Source organism: Meles meles, chromosome 3 (assembly GCF_922984935.1).
Source record: "Meles meles chromosome 3, mMelMel3.1 paternal haplotype, whole genome shotgun sequence".
Taxonomy (NCBI): Eukaryota; Metazoa; Chordata; class Mammalia; order Carnivora; family Mustelidae; genus Meles; species Meles meles.
In genome coordinates this window covers 98,018,810-98,045,564 of record NC_060068.1, presented here as the reverse complement: position 1 = coordinate 98,045,564, position 26,755 = coordinate 98,018,810, and the positions used below count along the sequence as shown (strand labels likewise).

At 41.6% G+C, this 26,755-nt stretch overlaps 2 protein-coding genes across 3 annotated transcripts in view; one reads left to right on the top strand and one right to left on the bottom strand.

Annotated features, from left to right (window-relative positions):
* MTREX (Mtr4 exosome RNA helicase) overlaps window positions 1–6,408 on the top strand; it is a 105,536-nt gene extending 99,128 nt beyond the window's left edge. Inside the window, exons 26-27 of the mRNA XM_045998832.1 lie at window positions 4,677–4,781; window positions 6,132–6,408. Of these exons, the coding sequence (XP_045854788.1) occupies window positions 4,677–4,781; window positions 6,132–6,184 (158 nt within the window). The 3' untranslated portion in view covers window positions 6,185–6,408. The remainder of the gene's footprint in view (window positions 1–4,676; window positions 4,782–6,131) is intronic.
* PLPP1 (phospholipid phosphatase 1) overlaps window positions 6,366–26,755 on the bottom strand; it is a 100,515-nt gene continuing 80,125 nt past the window's right edge. For both annotated transcript variants that reach the window (XM_045998836.1, XM_045998835.1), the window contains exons 4-6: window positions 17,834–17,891; window positions 7,471–7,647; window positions 6,366–6,772 (exon numbers count right to left, since the gene is read on the bottom strand). In XM_045998836.1, coding sequence (XP_045854792.1) covers window positions 6,641–6,772; window positions 7,471–7,647; window positions 17,834–17,891 — 367 coding nt within the window. In that variant the 3' untranslated portion in view covers window positions 6,366–6,640. The remainder of the gene's footprint in view (window positions 6,773–7,470; window positions 7,648–17,833; window positions 17,892–26,755) is intronic.

The following is a 26,755-nucleotide window of genomic DNA, read 5'->3' as shown; positions in this document are numbered from 1 at the left end:
CACATGAAAGACTTGCTTTTCTACTCCTTCACCGCAGGAGTAGAAAATGATGATGACATGTGCTCTCACTTGAAACTGTTCACCATGTAGTGCATTCCGACACTGTCCTTCCACTTCCACTCTTTTTAAATGCCCTTCAGCTGGCATAGTTGTACCCTTCCCTGGGTCAGGGGACATCAGTGTCATTAGGGATTTGCCAGTTGATTTGTTCTTAGAAATATTTCCGCTAATAATAATAGAGTGACCATTTATTAACATATATCATTTCTGTTTTACTTTTGGCAAAATTTTACTACTAAAGTACTTAGAAATTAATACTTGATACTTACGCATCTGATGAATAATGACTGAGACCCTAGTGGGAATCAGGACTGGTGCTGTACTTGGTGCATTGTGAGTAGCAGTCTCTGCTCTCCAGAAGGGATTTAGCCTAAGCTGGGATCTTGTTCTTAGTATTTGCAGAAAAATATATTTGTGATCCTGACCTCAGTCAAACTCATTAAAACCACCTAGATAGGAATATTAAATCAGATTCAGGACATGAACTATGGGGGACCACTTTGTGGAATCCCAGAAAGCTACAGATGGAAACACTATTCAGAGAAAGGTGTTGCTTTCCATCCTCAATGAGAATAATACTGTTCTGTTCAAGAACCAGATGAATCTGATGATTGCATGTGTGCCCAAATGTCCATTAGTGGATGAATAAATTCTGGTTTATCAGTGTAATGTAGTATTCAGCTATAAAAAGGAATGAAATACTGATTATTGCTAAAATGTGGGTGAAATTGAACACAGTAAAGTTCTAAGTTTAAAAAAAAAAGACACAGAGGCAACTTATTGTATAATTCCACTTATAAGAACTGTCCGGAATAGGCAAATCCACAGAGACAAAGTAAACTTAATGGTTGTGGGCCAGGGGCTAGAATAGGAAGTAAAATTGAATTCTGACTAATCACTGCCTTTTTTTTTTTAATTGTGACAGAATTTACATAACATAAAATCCGCCATTTTAAATGTCCAATTCAGTGTCACTGATCATTTTCCACCTCACGTTTATATTACCATTCTGGAAGAACTCATATTAAGCACAAAGTGATCCTTCTGTTTGTACTAAATCAGTGGTTTTTAGTGTATTCAGAGTTTCATGATCTAATTTTAGAATATTTTTATCACCCACAATGAAGTCACTCCTAACTTACTAATACAGCCCCTCACATAGTAAATGGCACAGCTGAAATGTAATCCCTGGTCTGTCCACTTCCAGAGATAATGGACATGAAGTGTTAAGTATCTGCAGCAGCTCTGCCCCCAGCTTCATAGGTTGTCACTCATGCATCATAGGAAAGGGAGAAAACATTAGGTCTGTCTTCTTTATCTAGAAACTCATGTACCTCTATCCTTTACCTTACTCTTCTTTCTTTCTTACCCTTCCGCACTTGCTCTGAATTTCAGGGCCAAAAAAAAAAAAATAATAATAATAATAATAGGCTTATAGTTTTCATCCACACCTTTTTCAGCTACAAACATAACCAGGTGGTTAAGAGCAAGAGCATGAATCCTGGCCATAAATCCTACTCACTCAGTTAAATGATCTTGGGCAACTTACTTAACTGTGCCTCAGTTTCTTTGGCTATAAAATGAGTATGATAGCTCCTTCCTCATAGTGTGAGGCTAATGTGACGTATAGAGAGCCTTTAGCACAGTGCCTGGCACATAGCATTCAATAAATGAGAGCTGCTGCTGTCAGTTTGTCTTGACAGCTATTTTGTTGTCATCACCCTCAATCCCTCCTTCTTTTTCAGCAGGGACTCAGGACTAGTTGAGAACAGACCACCTTCAGTTCCTTACTCCCCATTTCCATCTTGATCCATGGTAATGTGTTATCTTAGTTTGTTGAAATTACGAGACTCGCCTCTCGGCCTTTTGGCTAAGATCAGGTGAAATTACTACAAGACACCAGTGACTTTAATTGCCAGATTCAGAAAACAGACTCCTGTATTTGGATCCTGCTTGCCAATTTTTACTGCTTACTATTTCTGGAAACTCATTAATGTAAATTCTTTGTCACTACCTGGCAATGAAGATTTTTATGCAAGTGAAAAGCTTTAGCATAAGGCCTAAAAAACTTTTTAAAAATTTGGGGGACCTGGCTGGCTCAGTGGGGTAAGCGGCTCTTGATTCTGTCTGAGGTCGTGATCTCACAGTCCTGGGATAGAGCTCCACGTCAGGTTCCATGCTCAGTAGAAAGTCCGCTTGAGGATTCTTTCTGCCTCCACTTGCTGCCCTCACCCAACCACCACTTGCACATGCGTGCTCTCAAACTTTTTAAAAACTTAAAAATATTTATAATTTTTCTTAAATATAAATTAGAATTTATAAGGTAATACACATTTATTATAGAAAATTTAGAAAATAAGATATTTCTGTGAGTCACTATGATATTGGTAAATGCCTGGGCTCTAGAATCTTTGGTCTGTGGCTCTGACCTTGGTCAGGTTATGTATGCAACTTCTCCTTCTCCTTTTCCCTTTCTGTAAAATGAGGATGAAGACAGTACTTGTTCCAATTGTAAATGTTGAGAAGTTTTACATGAGATAATGTATTAGAAGACCCACCACAAAATAAGTGCTCAGAAAGTGTTGGATATCATCCTTTTTTCCTTTCTTTGATGCCTAAATGTAACTAGGAAGATTGGTAACTTTACTCTCCAGTAATATAAGAAAGTCCTGAGGGTTATTATGTGTATATATGTGATTGGTTGGATTTTACAGAATTTGTCTCTGTTCTGGTTGCCATTTTGCTGTTGACTCTTACGAAGTCCCTTGCTAGGTACTAAGTAACTTTGACAGAGTTGTGTAGTAGAAATAGGCTATATTTGAAGGCTGGAGTTTTCTCCTAGAATTCATGAACCTTTTGATGAGAACAGGACCTAAAAAAGGAAGAAAAAAAAAGCCCAATGGGCTTGGAATACTTTGGCTGAAGGGCTGTATCATGACATTTTACATTCCTTCAGAGTTTTGCCAATGTCAAAGAATTTGTACATTTATCTCAAGTGACAAAGTCAGAGTTAGGTAGAGGATACTCTCTGTTTAAATAGTATTGAACTGGGGCGCCTGGGTGGCTCAGTGGGTTGGGGCCTCTGCGTTTGGCTCAGGTCATGATTCCAGAGTCCTGGATCGAGCCCTGCATCCGGCTCTCTGCTCAGTGGGGAGCCTGCTTCCTGCTTCTCTGCCTACTTGTGCTCTCTGTCAAAAAAATAATTTAAAAAATTTTTAAACAGTATTGAACCGAATCTAAAGTAGGCAAATATCCTACAGGTAGCAGATGGCAGGGTATTATCCCCATCTGTCTTTTAAGGTAACCTGTGTGCTGGTCGTCTTCATTATCAGTGTCATCCCACAAACCTCCCAGAACGTGAAAGTAACATCATTGTGTTTTCATTGCTCTGGCTCATTGGTGGGTACAGCAACCAGGAACGTTGTCCTTAGGGGTGCAGGCCCTACTGCAGTATTATCTTTGGCTCTTGGAATTGTCCCACGGGGAGAGAAGGTGCTTTACATGTGCGTGGGCACCTGCTGCTGCATTATGTGGATTCTCTTGGGCAAATGGCTTTTATCTTATCTTCATCTAAACTCAAATTATGTCTTCCTTCCTGAGTTAACTCTCCCCAGTTTCCCCCCAAGCACTGGGCACAGTGGAAGAGAACATGGAGGGCATTAAGAGAAAACTCAACTGTGCACAGTGTATTATAAGAACTTGATGAATGTTGCTGGATTAATTCAGTGTCAAAATGAGTTAATAATGGTAAGGACTTAAACTAGAGGAGTTCATACCTCGCATATCAGACAGAACCGATAATTCTTCTAATATACTTCACACATTAAAAATAAAGTCCCAAGACTTTTAAACTTAAACAGATAGCTGAGAAAGGATCCCAGGTCCCTTGCTTGCTCAAGTGTGGTAGAAGTTAAGTGATGTTTACAGCTTCAGCTTTGATAAAAACAAAACGAAAAAAACTCCACTGATCTCAGGGAGTCAAATCCGGTGGGAAGAGACTTATCTTCTCCTTTGTGCTCCCTTGAGGACACATGGTATGAAGAAAGCACTGGTAAAAGTCTGAGGTCAAGAAGAGTGAATGATTGCAGCTTTAAAATGACAGACCTGATCCTGCTGTTTGTCCCCTGCTTAAAAATCTCCAGGTGCATTCTCTTCACCGGATGGTACCCAGATACCTCAGTAGGCCGCCCTCAGGGTCCTTGAGTAGCTGCACTTTTGTTGCACTTCCCTGCATTGGCCCAGTGGTCTGCCTTTGTTACTGTCTGACAGAGACCTCCTCGTGCTTACAGACCCAGGTTATAGGTTATCTTGGTGCCCTAAATCCAAAGTTACTCTCGCCCTGCTGCCAGGGCGTTTTGTGAACTTACAAGAGCAAATGTCAACACATAATAAATTAGGACTCTTTACCATTAGCCAGGGATGGGAAATTAAACTTAGCCTTTGTATCTCTCCTAGTGCCTACCAGGCAGCCAGTCAGGTCTTCAACCTCATTTACTGGATGGGAAGTCCCTCAAAGTACTATTAATCATCCCATGTTCTCCTACCTTGCCTCTAACAAAAGTTCTACTGTTCTGGTTATTTCCATTTTACAAGTGATTTGTTTCCTTTCTCTACAGGCAGCATAATTCGTTGTATGAGGCGCCTGGAAGAACTGCTTCGACAGATGTGTCAAGCAGCAAAAGCCATTGGAAACACTGAGCTGGAAAACAAATTTGCAGAAGGTCAGTATCCAGTCTGTGGCCCTTTTCTAATCATTACGGCAAATCTTCTGAGACCTGAGTTCTTGGCCGTAACATAGGAAGACATTTTCAGATGCTCTTCACTGGAATGCCATGGAGGGCCATCTAGTAGTATTTAAATAACATTTTAGAGTGTCTCTCTGGGAAAAAGTTTCAAGATTTTATATGTAATCATTTATAAATATTTATTGTGTGCTATGTGCAGCATGATTTTAAGCACCGGGGGATACAGCAGTGAACAAAAAAACCACAAATCCCTGCCTTCATGGAGCTTACATTCTAGTGTGAGGAGACATAAAATTAAGTCAACAATTAAAGTATTTCAGGTTGTGCTAAGTCTACAGGAAAAGAAAGGGAGAGACAATAGGAATTGAGGGATAGAGGAGATGGGCTAGGGCCCCCACTCAGAAGGTGGTATTGAGGCCCTTCATGTATGCCTGATAGATGTAAGCAACAGCCAGAGACCAATATGGCTAGAGCAGAGTGAGGAGAATAGTAGGAAGGAGAAAAGAGATGATCATGTTACCCCTCAGCCCCTGGCTTTTTTCTGAAATGATTGGAGGTTTGACCACAGGAGTGGTGTGCTCTGGCAGTTCTTGCTGTTGCCTTGCAGGGAAGTCTGCAGATTAGCAAGGTAGAAGCAGGAAGACTAGGAAAAACCAGATGGCCGGTCCAAGGTGGTAGTAACTAGAGGCAGGCAGGGGGCCGGAGGGAGTATATAACCTGCTTACAGTTTGTTCTGTCTAAATATTTGCCAATAAAAAGGGCTGTGAGTTAAAACACACATTAAAGAATAGCAGCCAGCCACCTTGTCGCTCTGAGTTGCTCATATAGTCACAGCCCCTAATGATTTCTGCTAACCAGTGTCCTCAAAGGTGTGCAACAACTGGGTACTGGTTCCATATGGTTGATGGGGCAGGCCTATTTAATCAGCCAGAGTTTAATTATGTAAACTTATTAAATAATAAACTTTGTCCTGCCTTAGTTCAGAAAGAATCTCACGTGGTAAGTGAAAATAAAGTGTCTCCTGAAATAGGCTGAAAATTCACGCTTTGGGGTCAGCTAATAACTGCCTTTGACGGTTTAGTCCTTTCCTCAGTGAGTCTTTGTGCATAGTCTGAGACACCGTCTCAGCCCTGCGCAGACACACAGACACAGGGTACTGAGTCTAGGGTCACAAGAGTAGAAGGAGTCTGGTTTCTAAGTTACCCTGCTCTCCTTTTAGACCAGCAAGGTTTTGTGTCATCAGGTTTGTTGTATTAAAACCCCACCGAAGGGGAATTACAATCTTTGTGATAATGGAGGTTTAAACTGTCTTTTCTTTTCTCTTAGGAATCACCAAAATCAAGAGAGATATTGTGTTTGCTGCCAGCCTCTACTTATAAAGAATTAGCTAAACGAATGTGGGATTTTAAATTTTTCACCACCTGATTACAGTTGACTACAAATGCTTACAGAAATGTTGATTTGGTTCTCCCATTTCAAAGCAGTTGTACTCAGACATTTTAATACATATTATACTTCAATCAGGCATCATCCGAAGAAAGCATATTACATACACATTTGTACATAAGCATTACATTTTTTTAATAAAAAATGTACAGGTGGGCATTGTTTTAGTGAAAGGCTTGAATTTTTTTTTTAATGAACTTAGAGCTATTAGAGAACTACTGTGTTAAATGTAACTATATACACACAGGTAAAGTGGGCATCCAAGAGGTATAGCAGCAGCAGTCTCTTAAAGGCTTGTACACCATGAAGAAAACTCATCCTCTTGTCTTCTGGTTGCAATCATTTTCCTTTAGAAAGTGGGCCAGCTTCATCTGGGCACTCTGCTACCTTCAAGGTTGGTGACTGTTCCTAAAGTGATTCCCTGTCGTTGGTGTTTCATGCAGCGTTGTATGGGAGTCCTCCTCTTTCCTTTCTTTAAAAGGAGAATTTCTGTTCTTGAAGAAATCGGATACATACACTGCCTACAGAAAACAAGTTATAAATTACATCATTAAATACTTTTGTCCCATTCTCAGTTTAAAAACCATATACACAGTTGTAACAGGCAGTTGGCAAAAATAAAACCCTATCACAAAGAAGGGGTACCAAAAAGTGAGGAGGGGGGCGAATAACAGAGTTATAAAAAGATGCTTTTAGGGGCGCTTGGGTGGCTCAGTGGGTTAAAGCCTCTGCCTTCCGCTCAGGTCATGATCTCAGGGTCCTGGGATCGAGCCCCACATCAGGCTCTCTGCTCCGCGGGGAGCCTGCTTCCTCCTCTCTCTCTGCCTGCCTGCCTGTCTAGTTGTGATTTCTCTCTGTCAAATAAAAAAAGGGGGGAGGGATGATCCCTTCTTTAAAAAAAAAAAAGATACTTTTAAATTGAGAGTTGCTTAGGTCTTGAGTAAATAGATTTACTCTGTTAGCACTTAGGTTATTCTGCAATTCGTACCAAAACGAAACTAAACACTGTAGCAATAGCCTTTTACAAAAATCTTAACTATATGTACTTTTGTAACTTTTGTCAAGAGCAACATAGTTATAACATCGAGTGATTACCCAGTAAAAACTACTGAGCCACATTATCTGCCTTTGGATAGTTTTCTCCCTGGGACAGGATTTCTGCTTACTCCTCCCAGTGTTTATCAGTATCAAGCTGTAGGCTGCTGCCCTGTATACTTACCACTAATATTGCAACCAGGGCTCCTTGAATGAGTCCAGTCAGTACATCGCTCCAGTGGTGTTTGTAGTCAGAAACTCGAGAGAGGCCCACATAAATGGACACAGCAACAAGACCAAATTGCAGTGTGGGGCGTAAGAGTCTTGCCCAGTCTCCCTTCATCCTGGCTTGAAGGTAAAGCTAATAGAGAATAAGGAATAAAGAGAAGAGCTCAACATACCAACTGGAAACTTTATACATTTTAAGTATCACCACACCTCGAAAGGGTTGGTATTTTCCATGAACAAGTCATTATATATTAATAACCATTAACTAATCAGAGTATAAGTTATATATAGAACAAGACTTTAGGCAAGCATTCTTGTTCATCAACACCTGCAACTTAATCCTTTTAAATAAGCCAAACAAAAGGTGATTGCCCCAGAAACTTGTCTTTAGAACAGTTCATTACTTTACCTGTCTAGATGACTATTCAAACTGTAAACATGACAAGGGGTGTCCATGTTTAGGACTTCCAAGGATTTCAAGGGCAGCTTCTCCTCTTGCATCTGTTAGAATTCTGATTCACAGCCAAGTGTTAATCCTTAGTTCCAAGTCTTGGGACAAACTGCTAGCATTCTGAGCACAGGGGTGTCTTTACTGTGGGCCAAGCTGCTATGTTTTCCGCCCAGTCTATCTAGAGATTGACTTTGTTTAATTGATTCAATTTACTCAAGAGTTCTGCTCACCTCAGGTTATTTTAAAGGGCAGTGGAGACTACATAATCTGTATTTTAAGTAAATCCAATACTCTGCCTAAATAATACAGATTCTAGTTGAGCCCTGACCCAACAGTGAATTAGTCTATGATTAGCACCTGTGGTCTTTAATCTTTTAAGTTCCATGACTTTTCCCTGTACTCATCAGACTTGAGAATTTCCCCTTTTCTGTGTCAGCCTGCCTTTGACTTGAGTGCATCTCTAAAGACTGTGATATAGAAGGGTTTGGATAGTTTTCCTGTCATTTCCTTTCAGCAAATCTGGTCTCTTTTTAAAAAACAAAACAAAACAAAAATTTTGCCTTATTTCTATCTAATAAGAATATAGTTTAAAATATATTTTAAAACTTCTGTTTGATAATTTGTGACTCATAACAATTAAATGGATTCCTCAGGAAACAATTTATGAATGACTGTGCCCATAGACACTGCCTACTTGAAATAGATATACAGATCCATTCCCAGTTCTTTGTGCACTGCTGTGAGCAAATATTCATTTAGTTCTCAGTAGCTGGCAAAAACTCAGAGATTGTCTAATTTTATCGAGTGTTTTACAGTAGAAACATCTAATTGTAAAAGAGCATACCACTTGTTCAATTGAATTGCACTTGTTAGCTGGTTAAAGTACTCCTGGCTTTCTGCAGAGCCTCTCTTTTCCTTTTTTGTTGTTGAAACTATAAAAATGTAAACAGTAAGAGGCTTGTCTCAAAGATTCTGGAGTTGGGGAGATAGTTGGTTCTGGCTGAAGAGAAGTTTGCATCTGGAACTGAAGCCAGTTAGGTAACAACCATGCCAGTAACATTCCCCTCACTAGGTTCTATCTTCATTGGAAATGTTTTATTCTTTTAAAGAGAATAGTACTTGGACTGGGGCTGAAGCCAAGTTTTGGATGTTACTCCCCAAAGGTTCAGCTGTCCCTCTTTTGATTATTTAGCTGCCTTTTCATATATCTGTTAAAGGCATGGGTTCTTCAGGCTATAAAAATATATACCTATGAATTATACATACATGAATGTACCTTAGGGAGAACTGCACCTCTCCCTCTTAAGGACATAGCATGAAAGAAACAATACCAACTCTAAAATGGATTTACACTTAGTCCTAGTTTGTGCCTCCAACCCAAAGAAAACTGAGGACTTTGAAGGTCCTTCCTCACTTAGGCTTCTAAAATCCTTCTGACAGTATTTTCCTTCCAGAGACCCTCACTTTAACTCTAGGTAGCTTGCCCCCAAATTCCTCAACATCCCTGTGAAAAGAATTAGCATTCACTTATGGACTAGTACCCAAGCTTCCATGTACTTTAGGTGAAACCCTCACCCCTCTAAGTAGCTAGTTTCCCCTTACACATCTACCCAAGTATAGATATTACCCTCTTCTCTGGCTACCCAGAGATGATTTCACCCTGAGGGGGTACTAGGAATCCCCCCATTGTGGTTTTACTCCTAACCTTACCCTCCCCTCCAGGCTCTGGCTCTTCTGATGACTAATGGCCATGGTGTGTATGCAGGCTGTGGTCACAGAACAATTCTCAGCTCTAGGTGAGACGGACTAACTGGGTGTGCTTCCTGTTTTCCTGCTCTCTGTTTCCTTGAGTCCAAGATAACTCAGTGTAGCTCTGGGAAGACCAGGTGTCACAACAGCCTTGTTCGTCGCTGTGAAGAATCCTCCATTTCAGTAGATGCCACAGAGCTAAACACACTGAGTTTCCTGGACCTTGGATCACTTGAGTTCCACAGCGGACACGCCCACAACTCCAGACATGGACAACTTTCCTCCCATGCTGCCAGCCAGAAGTCTCTTCCTCCATCAGCAGCTTCAACAGAGCAGACAAGGTTGTCTTTCTGGAGGCACTAGAGATTTGACTTCCTCTACCACTCATTTAACTCCTTCCCAAAGTCATTACCTCTTGCCTGTTCTCTCCTTTTCCATTCTTTCATTTTGTGATATTACCACTTTTTATTCTATTCCTTGTCCTTTAAGAGGAAAGGGGACAGACCGTATATGTACCTTTAAAAAACAAGACTCTGTGGAGGGAAGTCTATGTTCATAACTGTCTCAGAGCAACAGTGTTGGAAGCTCTCACCGCTGTTCTACTAGAACTAGATACAGGGACAGTACTCCTGCTTTAATGCTAAAGCTTATAACAAAAAGGCTCTGTAAGTCCCTGTCTTTGCAAACTCCACTCTCCCCACCTTTCCCACACATGCATTTGCTAATCACTTACACACTGAACACATCCACATAAGGACGTCAGTTGCTTCTCTTAACTAAGGAATTCTACACCTGGTGTTTTGTACGGTTCGGGACAGACTCAGTGGCAGTGTCAACAACTTAGAAATTCCCCTCCTGGAGACAAACCATAAGTGACTCTTCATCTCACAAAACAAACTGAGGGTTGCTGGGGCAGGGGGGTGGGGGGCGGTTATGGACATTGGGGAGGGTATGTGCTATGGTGAGTGCTGTGAAGTGTGTAAACCTGGCGATTCACAGACCTGTACCCCTGGGGATAAAAATACATTATATGTTTATAAAAAAAAATACAAGATTTTTTTTAAAAAAGAAAAATTCCCCTCCTGGGGGAACCGTTCTTCGACAGACACAGTTGGAGGGGGAGCCCCATCTGGACCACACTGCTCTGCCTTTTTTTTTTTTTTTTTTTTTTTTTTTTAAGATTTTATTTATGTGACAGAAATCACAAGTAGACAGGGAGACAGTCAGAGAGAGAGGAGGAAGCAGGCTCTCCGCGGAGCAGAGAGCCCGATGCGGGCCTCGATCCCAGAACCCTGGGATCATGACCTGAGCCGAAAGCAGAGGCTTTAACCCACTGAGCCACCCAGGCGCCCTGCTCTGCCTTCTCTTTACAGAGGATACTGAAGATGACCTATGACAGGCCTGATCCAGAGATCTGCTGGGCTGTATTCTCCCTCTGGAATTTGCAGAAGGATGAACGAGTTCTCTTTTTTCAAAATGTATAGGAAAAGCGCCTGCAGGGTACATGATAGGCTACCTGCAAACTAAACTTACAAGGGAGCAAAAGCTATGTTTAGACAAGGACAGCAAGCCATGACGAGAGATCAAAGAATGGAGCAGAGTGGCAGCCACACCAAAAAGCCAGGCGGCCAGTGAGACAGGCGGACCAAGTCCAGTTCCTGGTGGTGTGCTAGTTCCAGCACACCTGTGTCTTTACTATAAACTCTTTTTGGGGCGCCTGGGTGGCTCAAGTCAGTTAAGTGTCTGACCCTTGATTTTGGCTCAGGTCATAATTTCAGGGACATTTAAAAAGCCCCACATGGGACTCCCTGCTCAGCAGGGAGTCGGCTTGTCTCCTCCTCCTTCTGTCCCTCCCCCTGCTCATAAGCATGCGCACATTCTCGCTCTCCCTCTCAAATAAATAAATCTTAAAACACACACATTTTTTTCTCTGGGAGATGAGTCAGTTGCTTACAACCAAAAGATAAAGTGCCAACTACTAGCTACCTCTGTTTAATCAGAATCCCATTTTTGTTCTTAATTTGGATTTCTATGACTTGAATGATGAGTTTTACTTTTTAAAAAGGTAGGTTTCAATTGGGAAGGAAAATAGTATTTATACACCAGTGTTCAAACGGTGAGCAAAACTTCAAAAACAAGCCCATGGGAACAAACATTAAATGTCTACTGAACAAGAGCGGTCTGGTAGTTGGCATGGGATTTACGTCCATGGCTTCTTTCTACGTACAGTACAAGGTGGGCACTGCTACCCTACCCTAAGCCAAAAGTGGTTCATCTGCCCATCTCTGTCACTCTCGGGGCCATTTTAAGATTCTTTTCTGAGCGTGCTTCAGTTTGGCCTCAACTGACCTGCCCCGTGGGGATTTTGGTCCACTGGTGGATGGGAGTACTGCCTCGTGAGAAATTCTAGTCTCTGGATCCCTCCTGATCCTAATATCCAACCTTCTGGTAAAACAAACAACAAAGCAGAAAGTTCCCAACTAGAAATAAGAGAAAGGGTAGAAAAGGCAAAACGGAAGCAATAATGTGTAGCTGGTCACTGAGGTGCTCCCCAGAGGCAAAACGAACAGTCAAGTTTGTGAAAGGAACAACTGAGCCTACCACTAATGTCATCCCTGCTGTCACAGGAAAAGTCAAGAGTCCTGTGGGGTTTTCTAGGAGGCACAAACTGAGAATAAAGTTAGGAAAAACAAAGACCCATCATATACTTTACTAACCTTTACACTGCTCTGCCCACTTTTTCATCTATTAGAGGCAGGACAGACATCTACCGTAGGAGAACTTGGAGAGCAAATTAACCACCTCCAGGCCTCACCATAATGTCCACCAATATCCTCCAGGAATGTCCGCACTAAAACCAGGCATCACTACTGACACTTGTGAAAAGGAAGGTTCCAGATTTAGTTTTCCTTCCAACAAAAGCAAGCTGAGCCACTCTTCCGCATTGGGCTTCTGGTCAGGAAAATACAACTGCTCAATGTAGGGTCAAGTGTCCCGTCTCTTTAAAAAAAAAAAAAAAAAAAGTCCAGTCTCTTAGCAAAGTAAAACCTATTGAAAATGGGATGAAAATAAGTTACTACGACCAGTATTTTTTTTAAAAAATAAAAACTTAGCTGAGATATTACTAGAGACTCATAAAGGCAATATCTTATTCCTTAAGAGAACAAGGACAGAAAGAATCAATTTGCTGAAAATAACCAGATACTCAAAGGCAGAAGGGATTGTAGGAAGATGCTCCACCACCGTGCAGGCAGCAGATGGTTCCCTGACAAGTACAGAGAGGCCTTCCTACTCACCGGAGAGAATCCAACACTGAATCTCTGTGAAGAGCCTCATGATAGCTTTGTAGGGCACACAAAGACCTCGTCAAAATAAACAGTGTGGACTTTTCAATGCATGGGGTCACATTGGAAAAAAATGCAAAAGGACACTTTTTTGGTAAAAAAAAAATATATATATATATATATACAGCTTTTTAATTTTATTTTTATTTTTTAAAAATATTTTATTTATTTGACAGAGAGAAATCACAACTAGGCAGAGAGGCAGGCAGAGAGAGAGGAGGAAGCAGGCTCCCCGCGGAGCAGAGAGCCCGATGCGGGGCTCCATCCCAGGACCCTGGGATCATGACCTGAGCCGAAGGCAGAGGCTTTAACCCACTGAGCCACCCAGGCGCCCCTATACAGCTTTTTTAAATGAGGAAATTCAATGTCTATTGACACTACTTAGGTATCCTTTCATTATCTTATTATCACCAAAAAAGGAGCCTCAAGCCTTTTTTGCCTAAAATTTCTGGGGAGAAAAAAAAACAACAAAAACTAGCTTCCAATAAAGGGTCTGACTTCTCACTTTTAAAACCTGGTTGCTAGGGCGCCTGGGTGGCTCAGTGGGTTAAAGCCTCTGCCTTCAGCTCAGGTCATGATCCCAGGGTCTTGGGATTGAGCCCCATATCGGGCTCTCTGCTTCACGGGAAGCCTGCTTTTTCCTCTCTCTCTCTGCCTGCTTGTGATCTCTGTCTGTCAAATAAATAAAATTAAAAAAAAAAACAACAACACAAAAACCTGGTTGCTGACCAAAATATTTTGTGAGGCTGGTTTATTTTTATTTTGCCTTTCCTTGATCCTGTAACACTTAACTACAAAACGCTGTTGTCTCAAAGAGTTCTTAATCTGTTCTTAAAATAAGAGGGTTTTGGGTTTGTTTTTTCCATTTTAAATAGAGTCAGGGGGTCAGCTTGCCAGCTAAGAATGGTTTTCACATTTTAAAGGGCTATTAAAAAAAAAGAAGAATACACAAAAGAAACTGCATTGTGGACTACAAAGCCTATGACCTAACCTTTTACCAAAATCATCTGCCAACTTCTGAGCTAGACCAACAGTAGCGTGTTCAACACAAAGAACTGTTCCTTACACTGCTTATTTTGAAACCAGCTAAGACTCAGCCAGGCAATATATTGTTCCACCTCCACTTGAAGACAATCTGGCCAGGAGAACACCCTAAGGGTGACCTCTGTTTAGTCTTTATTCTAGGCTTCAATTTCACCATCTTTAGGATTCAGAGTTCCTAAATTTAGATGTAGAATTCCATGTTACAATTAGACAAGGTTCATGTAGTTCCTGGGCTCTGTTCACTTGTGCAATGCCTGGCATTAATCCACTTTGGAAACCATCTTCATGAAATATTCACCATTGTAGATACTACATGGTAAGTGCGGGGTAAGAGGTTGTACAAATCTGGAGAGAAGTGGGTGGCATCAAAGAGCACTATCCAGACAGGAGGAGGCAAGACCCAGACACCAAGGTCCCTGGGACCCCATTGTAGTAATTAATCCAAGAATTTCCTAACAGACGGTGAGAAACACAATCTGAGATTTCGGGCTCCATAGTACAGTTTGCTGGGAAACGTGTTTCAGTTTATTCCTTCGGTATATTCCAATACAACCTATATATATAGAGATCTATCTATATATATACTGAAAAAAGAATAGTCTCGTAACATGGATCCTTTCCTGGACAGTGAAGTAAATTTGGATTCTTTAGCAGTTGGCCAAGTTCAGTGGCATCACTAAGCACTGGAACTAGGTATGTGCAAAGAAGCCCTGTTGTATGCTACTGCCAGCCTAGGTGCTTTTCATGGGTGCTGACTGCCCTGCCACTGTTAAAAGTTCAGGGCTGGGCTGCCTGTCAGAGGAAAACAATGGTCAGGATATTTTCTTTAAGAGATTTTTAAAGTTAATTTCTGGGTGGAAGTTTTGGCTATCAAAAACTGTCCTCAGAATTTAAATGACTGTACATCTCCACCCAAATCTGGGACTAACCCACGATGCCAAGATGCCTAGGGAAACAAGATGAGTCACTGCCTAAGGAACTGGCAGAGGACATGGGAGTGGTTAAATGTTGCATATAAACGTGAAAGCTGGAAAGCAGGGAGCCATCTGTGTTCAGGGGCTGAAATAAAAGCTGGGGCCCACATCCACATCAAGTAAATATTTCCACTGCTTAAGAGTCACTGAAATGCAGTGCATGGTTGCTCTGGCCAACTTTCCTCTCCATAAAGGCCTTGGTCTATGACAAATCTCTTTATCTGAACTTTTCATTATAACTTTACCTCTAAGAGCTCATACTGACCCGGTTACCAACCTACAGTTAAGGTAATTTTCCCTCTGCTTAGATCTTTAACTTGCCTCCTCATACACTCCTGGGTGTCCACACAGCAGGCTTACCACTGAGGCCCTCTATATATTAATTTCGTGTTCTATACAGTAGTTTCATATTTTACAAAAAGCCCTCAAAGTTTATAATTGAATGTACAGATATTTTGAGAAGGGGAAAAGGAGCGAACATGAACAGTAAGCTACAGGATATGGAATATGATACATCTGAGAATATATTCTTTACAATTAAAAACAGTTGGAGGTGCCTGCGTGGCTCAGTCAGTTAAGACTTTGCCTTCAGCTTAGGTTATGATCCCGGAGTCCTGGGATTGAGCCCCACCATCGAGCTGCCTGCTTCTCCCTCTACCCCTGCTGCTTCTCCCCCCTTCTCTGCTGCTCCCCCTGCTTGTGTTCTCTCTCTCTCTCTCTCTGTCAAATCAATAACTAAAATCTTGGGGGAGGGGGACAGTTGCTAAAAGTCATGTGTCATCAGCTGACCTTTCCAAGAACTGGGCTAGGGTTCAGATCAAGCAGTCTATCAGCAAAGCAAGGGAACCCAGTGAACACTAGAGAGAGCTGACAGACCTCAACAGCTCCTAAGGCTCCTATTTCCCCTACTGAAAGGGTGGCGACCATCCCTCTTCTCCTACTTCCTGAGGATTATCAGAAAGAGTCAACAAAGTAGTTTAAATGCAAATCATTAATATCAACATTAGAGTCTTAATGTTGACTCTGAAGGACTTAAGGACTGTCTCTCGCTCCTTAAGGACTTTGACTCTCTCCTTAAGGACTTAAGGATACACACAGGTGAGGGAGCAAAACACAGAAGCGGCACAGACAAGGTCTGGCTGTGGGCATATAAAACATGTTCAAACACTGAAAAGACTTCAGGTTTTGGGAAGATTTCTCAGGATACTAATGACTCTAGCCTTCATCTCCTGCAGACTCCCTGCCTTATTTAAGAGGAAAAATATGCAGTGGCTCCCTTTAGAAAGAATGCTAACTTTTCCTAATGGGATAAATGAACAGAGCATATTGGAATAGTATTTCTTGTTCCTCCATTTAAATAACTAACTTTCCCCATGGCACATTTTCAGAAATGTTTGGGTGTGTATTTTAAAAAGCAAGCCCCCAATTCTGTTAATTGGTACCCTGTTCCTTCCTTGCAAAATTAAATTAACCTAAGACAAAAGACTGACATTTCAAGTAATGGTGAAGAAGCCAAAAATTAGCCCCATTGTAATGGTTTTGAAATCATGGGTTTGCATTTTGTATAGCACACACATCTGTAATTTTTACATTCTTTTGACTGTTCAAATTTGGTTTTTCAAATGAAAGCAGGATTCTGGTAAAAATTGATTTTAAAATGTCTCCAACTGAGACCAAACTAACTCCCAACAATCTATTCTATTACATATCCTGGACCTATAATGTAAGCATTAAATACTAGAGCACGGAATGTGACCAAGGAGAGTGGGAAAAAAAGAGCAAACAGCAGATTCACACAGAACAAAACCACATAAAAATCCACTCACAAAGTTAACACAAAAATTGTAGCCATCATTTAGGGTAGAGATCTCCCCCCTTTCCCAACAAATTTTGATAATTTTATAGAGAAAGACTCACAGGGATAGGAAAGTATATGACCTAAAGCCTTTCTTCCTTAAGTGACTCTGGATAAACACTCATCTCTAGAGATGCAAAATGTGGACGCAAATATGTTCTCCCTCTTCACTGTCCACTTTGTATGCTGCAAGTGCCAACTGGCAGGCTGCTGTCCGGGTTAGCAGATACAAGTGAACCTCCCAACCAAGAGATGCTAAGCTCCCGGAACAGCAATTACTTCTTCCAGAAGCTGAAACCTTTCTAGACCAACGGAGAGCAGTCAATCAAGTATTTCAGAAAGTAGAAGGAAGAAAAAAACCTACTCAAGGAGTAACAACCACTGTCTTCACGTCCACAAATTTGGAAGCTCCACCCCTAAACCCAGCAACCCCCCCCCCCCCACAGGAAAGGGGCCCCCTGAGCTCCTAAGGTCAGAGCTCCCTATTTGGGTCAGGTCATTGGCCAGCACAGCCACCTTGGCCCAGTTCTTCAGAGCAGGGGCCTGTGGTGATGACAGAGAAGCTGCTGGAAAATATGTCCCAAAGTAAGAGTGCACGTCCACTGACTCCGAGCACCAGGCTGGCAGACTTGATCAGTTTCTCCCACTGGCAGGAAATACCACTTTCATCGGGGAAGACCCTGTACGGTCCTGAAAGTTCCCGATTCACCGCCCGCGCAGCGAGTGTGCCTGTCTGCTCCCTCTACACCCAGCGGTGACCAGCTGCGACAGAAGCACCGGCGGCCCCTCTCCGAACCACATAAGCCAAGCTCCGGAGGATGCCAGAGCTGGCCGCATGGGAGGGGACACTGAGGCGGAACACGTGAGCGTGCAACCCACCGGACACAACGCAGAGTACTTACTGCCACGAAGAGCATGCAGTACATGGAGAAGGAAGAGTGGCCTGAGTAAAAAGACAACCTAGGAGAGAAAGAAGACAAAGGTCAATTTCCTATCCTGGGGGGGCACAACATCTTGCTGTCCTAAATCTCACTGTGGTGGCGTGGACACCTGGCCCCCTCGCCGTGACCAATTACAGGAGTGGTCCTCTAATCGCACCTCATAATTGTAACTAGTACGGAGACTTCCAGCAGGGAAAAACCCGACACGAACATTTCTGAAGTAATGCTCCACAAGCCACAACTGGTGTCTAAATGGTCTGGCTTCAGGACACGTACAATTAAAGGACCATGACTTAAGTTTTATTTTCTACCTGAAGGGTTGGCCCCTGAGTGCTAGTAATACCTCCTTTAGAATACTCAGAAGTTAACTACTTCTTCAAAAAGAAAATACATTTAAAAAAAATTAGAAGTGGTATTTTAGCCCTTTCAACAGGCACACATTGCACCTTAGAATTCCCACCAGATGAAAATGCTTGTTTGACATTTATTTTCTCAAACTGTGCGCTGATGGTCCTGTACCAGATGAATCCACACTTTCCAACATTATATTCTATCAACATTGTATCGTCTTCCCACCCAAAATGACAGAATGCTTGCAAAACTTAATTTTATGGCCCCTTTTGGAAAAGGGAGAAGCTTACTAGCATCCATGATCTACGTTCTGCTTATGGAGTGCTGGCCATCGGAGCTGAAAGGGCAAGCACATTCAGTCCAGTAAAAGTAATTCCGTGCAAAGGATGCATCAAGCAAATAATGAGAATGCTTCTCCTGCCTATGAATATGAACATAACTCAGAAGGGCAGGCTTCAAAGTATTTTACTTATTTTTTTTTTTAAGATTTTATTTATTTATTTGACAGAGAGAGAGGTCACAAGTAGGCAGAGAGGCAGGCAGAGAGAGGAGAAAGCAGGCTTCCTGCAGAGCAGAGAGCCCGATGCGGGGCTCGATCCCAGGACCCTGAGATCATGACCTGAGCCGAAGGCAGCGGCTTAATCCACTGAGCCACCCAGGCGCCCCAAAGTATTTTACTTATTATACCCTGCTTGATTCAAAAGAAATTTGGTTACCTGGATTCAGAGAGGTGAAATTAAAACACAGATCAGAAAGTCATCTGTGTTATGTTTGGCAACTGAGGGAAGGTGGGAGTGGAGATTTTCTTAAGCATGTACCAATGATGATCTAGCAAGAATTATGACAGTCTTTTTCATAATCAGATACATAGCTAAGAAAATGAATATTTTCAACTTCTAGTGCCAACTAGGAATCACCTAATTAAACCTGATAACTACTATGGATTTAATCTATATGAGACAAGAAAAAATAAATCACTTTTAGCCTCACCAACTGTTTGGCTGTAGAGAACAGATCAGTACAAGTCCTTACTTTAAATTAGATAATTAGAGCAGAGTTCTATACATTTTATATTTCAGTAAGTTATACTGAAGAACCTACAAGTTAACAAAAGCCAATTTCTTTTTTTTTTTTTTAATATTTTATTTATTTATTTGAGAGAGACAGTGAGAGAGAGCATGAGCGATGAGAAGGTCAGAGAGAGAAGCAGACTCCCCGTGGAGCTGGGAGCCCGATGTAGGACTCGATCCCGGCACTCCGGGATCATGACCTGAGCCAAAGGCAGTCGTCCAACCAACTGAGCCACCCAGGCGTCCCACAAAAGCCAATTTCAAGAACTGTCAAATTCCATCAAGCCAGTATGACCACGATCAGAGAAATGTTCTCAAAGCCAAGCAAGTTCAAAGTTTCACTAAGACTTCATCTTCAGAGTATTCACTGTACACTGTGCCACAAAACTGTAAATTCCAAACCTACGTTAATAGTTTTAAACAGTTCTGATTCAGTCACAGGGAGATTTCATTAGTTGAAAACAAAACGGTTTCAATTTTTTATTCCAAATACATAAGGAGGTATTTTATTCAGTATAGAACCAGTCAAGGAATAACCTCTGACTTCAACAAACAGGGATTAAAACACACAAAATAAGAGCTCTAGGCCCCTGGGTGGCTCAGTCATTAAGCATCTGCCTTTGGCTCAGGTCATGAGCCTGGGGTCCTGGGATCCAAGCCCCTAGTCGGGCTCTCTGCTCGGCAGGGAGCCTGCTTCCCTTCCTCTCTGTCTGCCTCTCTGCCTACTTGTGATCTCTGTCTGTCAAATAAATAAATAAAATCTTTAAAAAAAAAAAGTTGGGGGGAGAACTCTATTTGACCTCTTTACTCACTGTAGGTGATCAAACAATCATGGTAATATGGACTTTTACTGACTATTAAAACAGAATAAAACACCAAAATACAAATTCAGGTTATTTTCATATTCCATACACATCCCTTTATTGGGATCTCTAGGAGGTATAGCTCTTTATTATGTCTTAAACTCACAAATGAACAAATAATTTTATGAGTAATTGAGTAAAAATCCCCAAAGTAGGGGTGCCTGGCTGGCTCAGTCAGTGGAGCATGTGACTTGATCTAGGGCTTATAAATTCAAGCCCCACCTTGGGTGTAGAGATTACTTAAAATCCTTAAAAAATAGTAATGATAAAAATAAAATACAATTCCAGAAGTAGTCAAAATGCAGACTGTTTTCATCACAGTAACCTCACTGAAGTGTTTACGATTTTGGCCCCGGCCTCGGAATGTCACCCCGTTCTTAGATGTAGATAGATAAACAACTTGTGCTAGCTTTCCATCAAAGCTTAAGACAGTCTCTCCAGAAAGAATATTTACAGAGATAAAATATATTCAGAAAGACAGCTATGTGACTAACACAGGCATGGCCTATTATACTGAGCAAGTAGGCAAGGCTGACAATGTAACTTACTGTGGACAGCATTCTTTTCCAAATGGTAGATTTAAGATTTTTGTTTTCTTTTGTCAGCCAGGACAGCCCTTTCTCCTGGGAGAGCTACTTAGCCTGCACCCTCATGTCATAGCCTTCACGAGTGTTTACAGCCATCCACTCCCCACAGGGCCCATGAGTTCCCACTCAACCCATCATTCTCCCATCTCCGTTTTCCAACATCTACATAAATATTCAGCCTTATAAACTGCAGACAGTCAAATCTAACCCTTATTAGTCATCAGACGCAAGCAACTCACATAAAGTGTTTAATTTTTTTAAATGGCATTTACTAAGCATTTTGGAGCTCATGGGGAGGTTAAATCACAATCTTCTAAAATTCTCACTGCTCTTGCCCTGTCCTTTGATTTTCTTTCTTCCTCTCAACTCACCAGAGTTAAAATGCACAAGAGAGTTATCCTTTTAGCTATTCTTTTAGTTTGAAAGATCTACTTTGCATTCATTCTTGAATGATGGTTTTCCTTAATACAGAATTATAGGATAAATTTTTTTCTCATCACTTAGAGGGTATCATTTGACTATCTTTTGACTTCTACATTTGCTATTAAAATAGAAGCTAGTTGTCTGCCATTCCTTTCTAGGTTACCTGTCCTTTTTTGTACTTACCCTCCCCCTCCACCATCAAGGTCAATATTCTCATCTCAATGATCATGTATCCAGTAGGAGTGTCTTTTTAGTTATCTGATTTAGTATTCATTGGCTTCCCATTTATATACTTCACCACTTTTGAACAGGTCTCAGCCATCATAACTTTTTTTGTTGTTGTTTTGTTTTGAACTTTGACTGTTCTATATCTTCCATCCTACTCTCTTTTTCTGAGATTGAGTCAACACGTTTGACATTTTCATCCTATCCCTTCCTATCTCTTAACCTTTTTTTTCCCCGTACTTTAAATCTTTGTCTATCTTCCATTTCAGCTCTCACTTTTGCTGTGTCTGAAGTGCTTTATCAGTCTATTTTTTTTAAGTTACTATGTATGTATCATTTATAAAAGATCTCTTTGGTCCTTTTTCCAATCTATGATCAATTTTGATCCTGTTTATCCTTCATCATACTCTCAGTCTCTGATTTATTTCTACACAGTAGATATATTGGTTTTATATTCTATATGGTAATTCTACTATCTGCAACCTTTGAGAGCTTATGTAGTTTGTCGTATCTCCTGACTGTCACTTAGGGGAACTTGTTTCTATGTATGTTCCTTCACAGGACAATATGAACTCATGTCCTTGACACTCCATCTGTGGGGAATCTTGGAGGCTTGGTTTAAAAAGAGTTCTTCCAGCAAAGGGGCGCCTGGGTGGCTCAGTGGGGTTAAAGCCTCTGCCTTCGGCTCAGATCATGATCTCGGGGTCCTGGGATCGAGCCCCGCATTGGGATCTCTGCTCGGCAGGGAGCCTGCTTCCCCCTCTCTCTTTGCCTACTTGTGATCTCTGTCTGTCAAATAAATAAATAACATCTTTTTAAAAATAAATAAATAAATAAATAAAAAAGAGTTCTTCCAGCAAAGATGTGTGTTCTCTCCTGCTGGGTTCAGTAGCAATCCACTTAAAAAAAAAAAAAATTTTTTTAAAGCCCCACATATATAGTATGTATTCTGGCACCAGAGCAATGTTGACTATGGTCCTGTAGTTAAGAACTCTGACAGCAGCCTCCTCCCCCGCTGGGAAGATGTGCCCTTTGGGAGTCCTTAAATTATCCTTGAGTCTGCCCTCTGTCTACCCTGCACTAGCCTTATGTTCAGAGTCCCATCAAAACTGAGGCTCTAGGGGCGCCTGGGTGGCTCAGTGGTTTAAGCCTCTGCCTTCCGCTCGGGTCATGATCTCGGGGTCCTGGGATCGAGCCCCGCATCGGGCTCTCTGCTCAGTGGGGAGCCTGATTCTCCCTCTCTCTCTGCCTGCCTCTCTGCCTACTTGTGACCTCTCTCTGTCAAATAAAATAAATAAAATATTTAAAAAAAAACAAACAAACTGAGGCTCTAGGCTACCAAGAATTGGCACATACTTTCAGGTACACATCAGATCAACAGCATTAACGAATTCCAACATCATGAAAATTCCTTTACTCTCTCATCAGCTTGGCTATTTATTTACAAAGATTTATTTATATGTGTTTATATATATTTTAAGAGATAATACCAACATGTGCATATGTGTGTGTAATGTATTACCTAGCACGTGCAACTCTATCAGTGTTTCTAATCCTCCATATTGCCAGAAATAAAGGCAGTCTTTTTTTTTAAGATTTTATTTATTTGACACACAGAGAAAGATCACAAGATCGCAGAGAGGCAGACAGAGAGAGAGGAGGAAGCAGGCTCCCTGCTGAGCAGAGAGCCTGATGAGGGACTCGATCCGGGACCCTGAGATCATGACCTGAGCCGAAGGCAGAGGCTTAACCCACTGAGCCACCCAGGCGCCCTGAGGCAGTCTTTTTTAAAACCAGAATTTGGACAAGGGGTACCTGGGTGGCTCAGCAGGTTAAGCATCTGCCTTCAGCTCAGGTCATGATCCTGGGGTCCTGGGATTGAGCCCCAAGTGGGGATTGAATCCTGGGATTGAGCCCTGTTCAGTGGGGAGCCTGCATCTCCCTCTGCCCCTCCCCTTGCTCTTGTTTGCACGGTCTCTTTCTCTCAAAATCTTAAAAAAAAAAAATTAGGACTAATAAAATGTTATCTCAAATCAAATGCTTTACTAGGAGACATAGTCTGGCAAAAAATAGTTTGTTCTCATTTTAAAGTGGTCAGTGTTCACAATGTTTCCAATTCTTACTCTCCCACCAGTTCACTGGGTATGGCGAAGTTGACTTGCGCAACTCGCGCAATTCAGAACTTCCTTCCTTTCCTTAAAGATCATCCTGAAACTGATTCCTAAAGCCTTTTAAGGCAGAAAGGCTGTCATAAGACTTAACGGTTCCAAGCTACTGAGCACCTTCTATGCACAGGTTTTAATCCCCAGTACTTTTACTCTTCCCAGAAATCCCCGTGGTGGGAGCTGTCGATCCTATTTTTTTTTTTTTTTAAGATTTTATTTCTTTATTTGACAGAGAGAGATCACAAGTAGACAGAGAGGCAGGCAGAGAGAGAGAGAGGGAGGCAGGCAGAGAGAGAGAGAGGGAAGCAGGCTCCCTGCCGAGCAGAGAGCCCAATGTGGGACTCGATCCCAGGACCCTGAGATCATGACCTGAGCCGAAGGCAGCGGCTTAACCCACTGAGCCACCCAGGCGCCCCTGTCGATCCTATTTTAAACAGAAAGACCCTGAACCTCCCAGAGGTTCACTCACTGGCTCCCAAGTCCCATTGCTTTGAGGATCAAATCCAAGTCCTCCCAGCTCCTTCCCGGTGGGCCAGGATCCCCCACTTGGGTGCAGGGCGGGGGGACCCAGCAGCAGCACCCAGGCATCTCCCAGCAGGGAGCCACGGTGAGAAAGAACAGGAGGCATGGTTCACACACGGCCCCAGTGTGTGAAGTCAGTACGCGAAGAACTTAGATCATCTGTGAAAAGACAAATGTCCATGTGCAGATAAGCATTTTAAGAGAATACTCATTTCTCCTTTGTACACTCTAAAGGCCAAAACAAAAGGAAGTCAAACTACAACACGAAGCCTTTTCTCCAAATGTTATTTCCTGATTACAAAGTTTACACAACAGCAAATTAACCTGAAGGACAGGGTAAATAAAACTCCCTTCTGTGGTAACCTTTAAACATAGAATGACTCTGTAAGAAAGTGATAACAAATGTCCCAAACAAATAAATGCACAAAGGAATAATTTCCCAAGCATTTGTCCCACTTTGTTTCAAAAGGATTTTTACAACCAATAGCTGTGCAAAATGCTCAGGCAATGAGCTGTCAGGCTATTATCTTTAAAAATTTCACATCTAATATACCGGGGAAGTCAAGTAGGCAGTGAATGGGGAAAATGGGTACTTTCACAATGCACTGATGGGAGTGCATCCTCTTCAAAGGAGATCTGACAATATCTTGTAAACCCACCATATTTTCTGACCCAGTAGTTCCACTTGAAGACATCTATCCTAGGGAAGCACGCACAGGCACAAAGATGTTTGAAGTAACAGAGCTAGCAACCTGAAGACGATGCTTTCCTCACTCTTCTTCTGAATACCGTAAATTAATTAAAATCGATTAAATAACTATGTGAAGTGACAAAAATTATCTACAAGAAATATTTAAAAATGTGTCACTTATTTAAACCACACAAAACCATACAACTCCACATTTAATGTAAAATACACAGAAAGCAACTGATAGGACAAACTGTTAACAGTCACTCCGGGGAAACGTATCAAATGGGGGTTAAAAAAAAAATCTTTCAGGGGTGCCTGGATGGCTCAGTGAATTAAGCCTCTGCCTTTGGCTCAGGTCATGATCTCAGGGTCCTGGGATCTAGTCCCGCATCCGGCTCTCTGCTCAGCAGGGAGCCTGCTTCTCCCTCTCTCTCTGCCTACTTGTGATCTCTGTCAAATAAATGAATAAAAACCTTTAAAAATTTTTTTTCACATTTTACAGTGATAATATTGCAAACACAACATGTTATTACTGGGATTTTATATATTTATATATATATATTCAAAAATACAAAAAATGATAGTCAAATTATCTGATATGCCTACAAATTTCCTACAAATCCCTTCTCCACTAAACCCACACGCACACATGCACCTTAATTCCTTCCTGAACAACACTTGAATTCAGAGCTGCCCGGCTGCCAGCCCTCAGGACCCATGTGCAGCTCCCTGCCTACACATTCATGTCCAGAGCCCCACTGGACTCAACCCCGGGAAGCTTGTTCTTACATCTCTCAATGAAATGTTCTGACATTCGTGTGTATTTTTAAATATCATATGTCGTGTTTCCATAAAAATATATGCACATAATTTCATACCACTGAAATTCAGCATATTAACTCTGTTGATTGTTACAAGTAAAGAGCCAGTAAACAAGTGATTTTGACATATGTGTTTGGAGGGGAGAAAGATCAGATTTCTAGAGATGTGTAGATATACAAGAACCACAGGGTATCTTTGCTCCCCAATGGTACAGAGATGAAGATGATAAATGGCAAAAGAATGTAAGATGATCCCAAACAAAATTAAGTAAAATACAGCAAAAATAATGTAAATTCATCTTACTTGCTTGAACAGAGATTGAGAGATTAGTTCACTTGCAGCAAAAACCCTGTCATATATTCCTTATATGACAGAAAGATTTTACTAGGTTTCCATTTAAAGCTACACTGTATTTATATGGAGTTGATTAGCCACTTCATGTATCAAAGTGACATGCCTAACTAAAATAAAACAGATCCAAGCATCCTATTTTATTCATTGATATTAATGCATCAGCATCAAATACCAGTTCACAGCCACTGCTGTCAGTGACTTATATACCAAATAATCTAATATCTATAGATACCACATCATGAAACTTGGAGGAGAGAAATGAGCAAGACCGTGGAAAATGAAAAAAGAGAGGGGTAAAAGTAGGACATAACTGATAGTGTGTACAAGGTATTTTAAACTCTCGATTAAATAAAGCAGTTGATGATGAAAAACAAAGGATCGCATGTCTTCTGTTTATGGGAGACTCGTTTGAAAAGAAGGAATCTAAAAAGGAGAAGTTGTTGAGAACTCGAAGATAAAGGAAAGTAAAACTGGGTGTGCCTTGAAAATCAGACGACTGGGGAATGAAGGGTTCTATACTCGGAGCCGGGAAACGGTGTCTCTGACAGATAAGCAGAGACGGGAGAGGGACAGGTTACTGACAGAAGGGTGGAACAGACACAAGCGCACTAAGCAGGAGAAGGGCCATCACATGTTTCCTACAGCAGGAGGAAAAATTGATTCCTTGGTGCAAAAAGACTCCAAATCACCAACGTGGCATTATCGAAGAGTTAAAAAGGAGACAAAGGGCAACTGGCAGGTTACACAAGGGACTTAACTTTGAGGTGTTCCCATGCCTGCAACTAGTAACTCCTTAACCTCCTTCCTCCC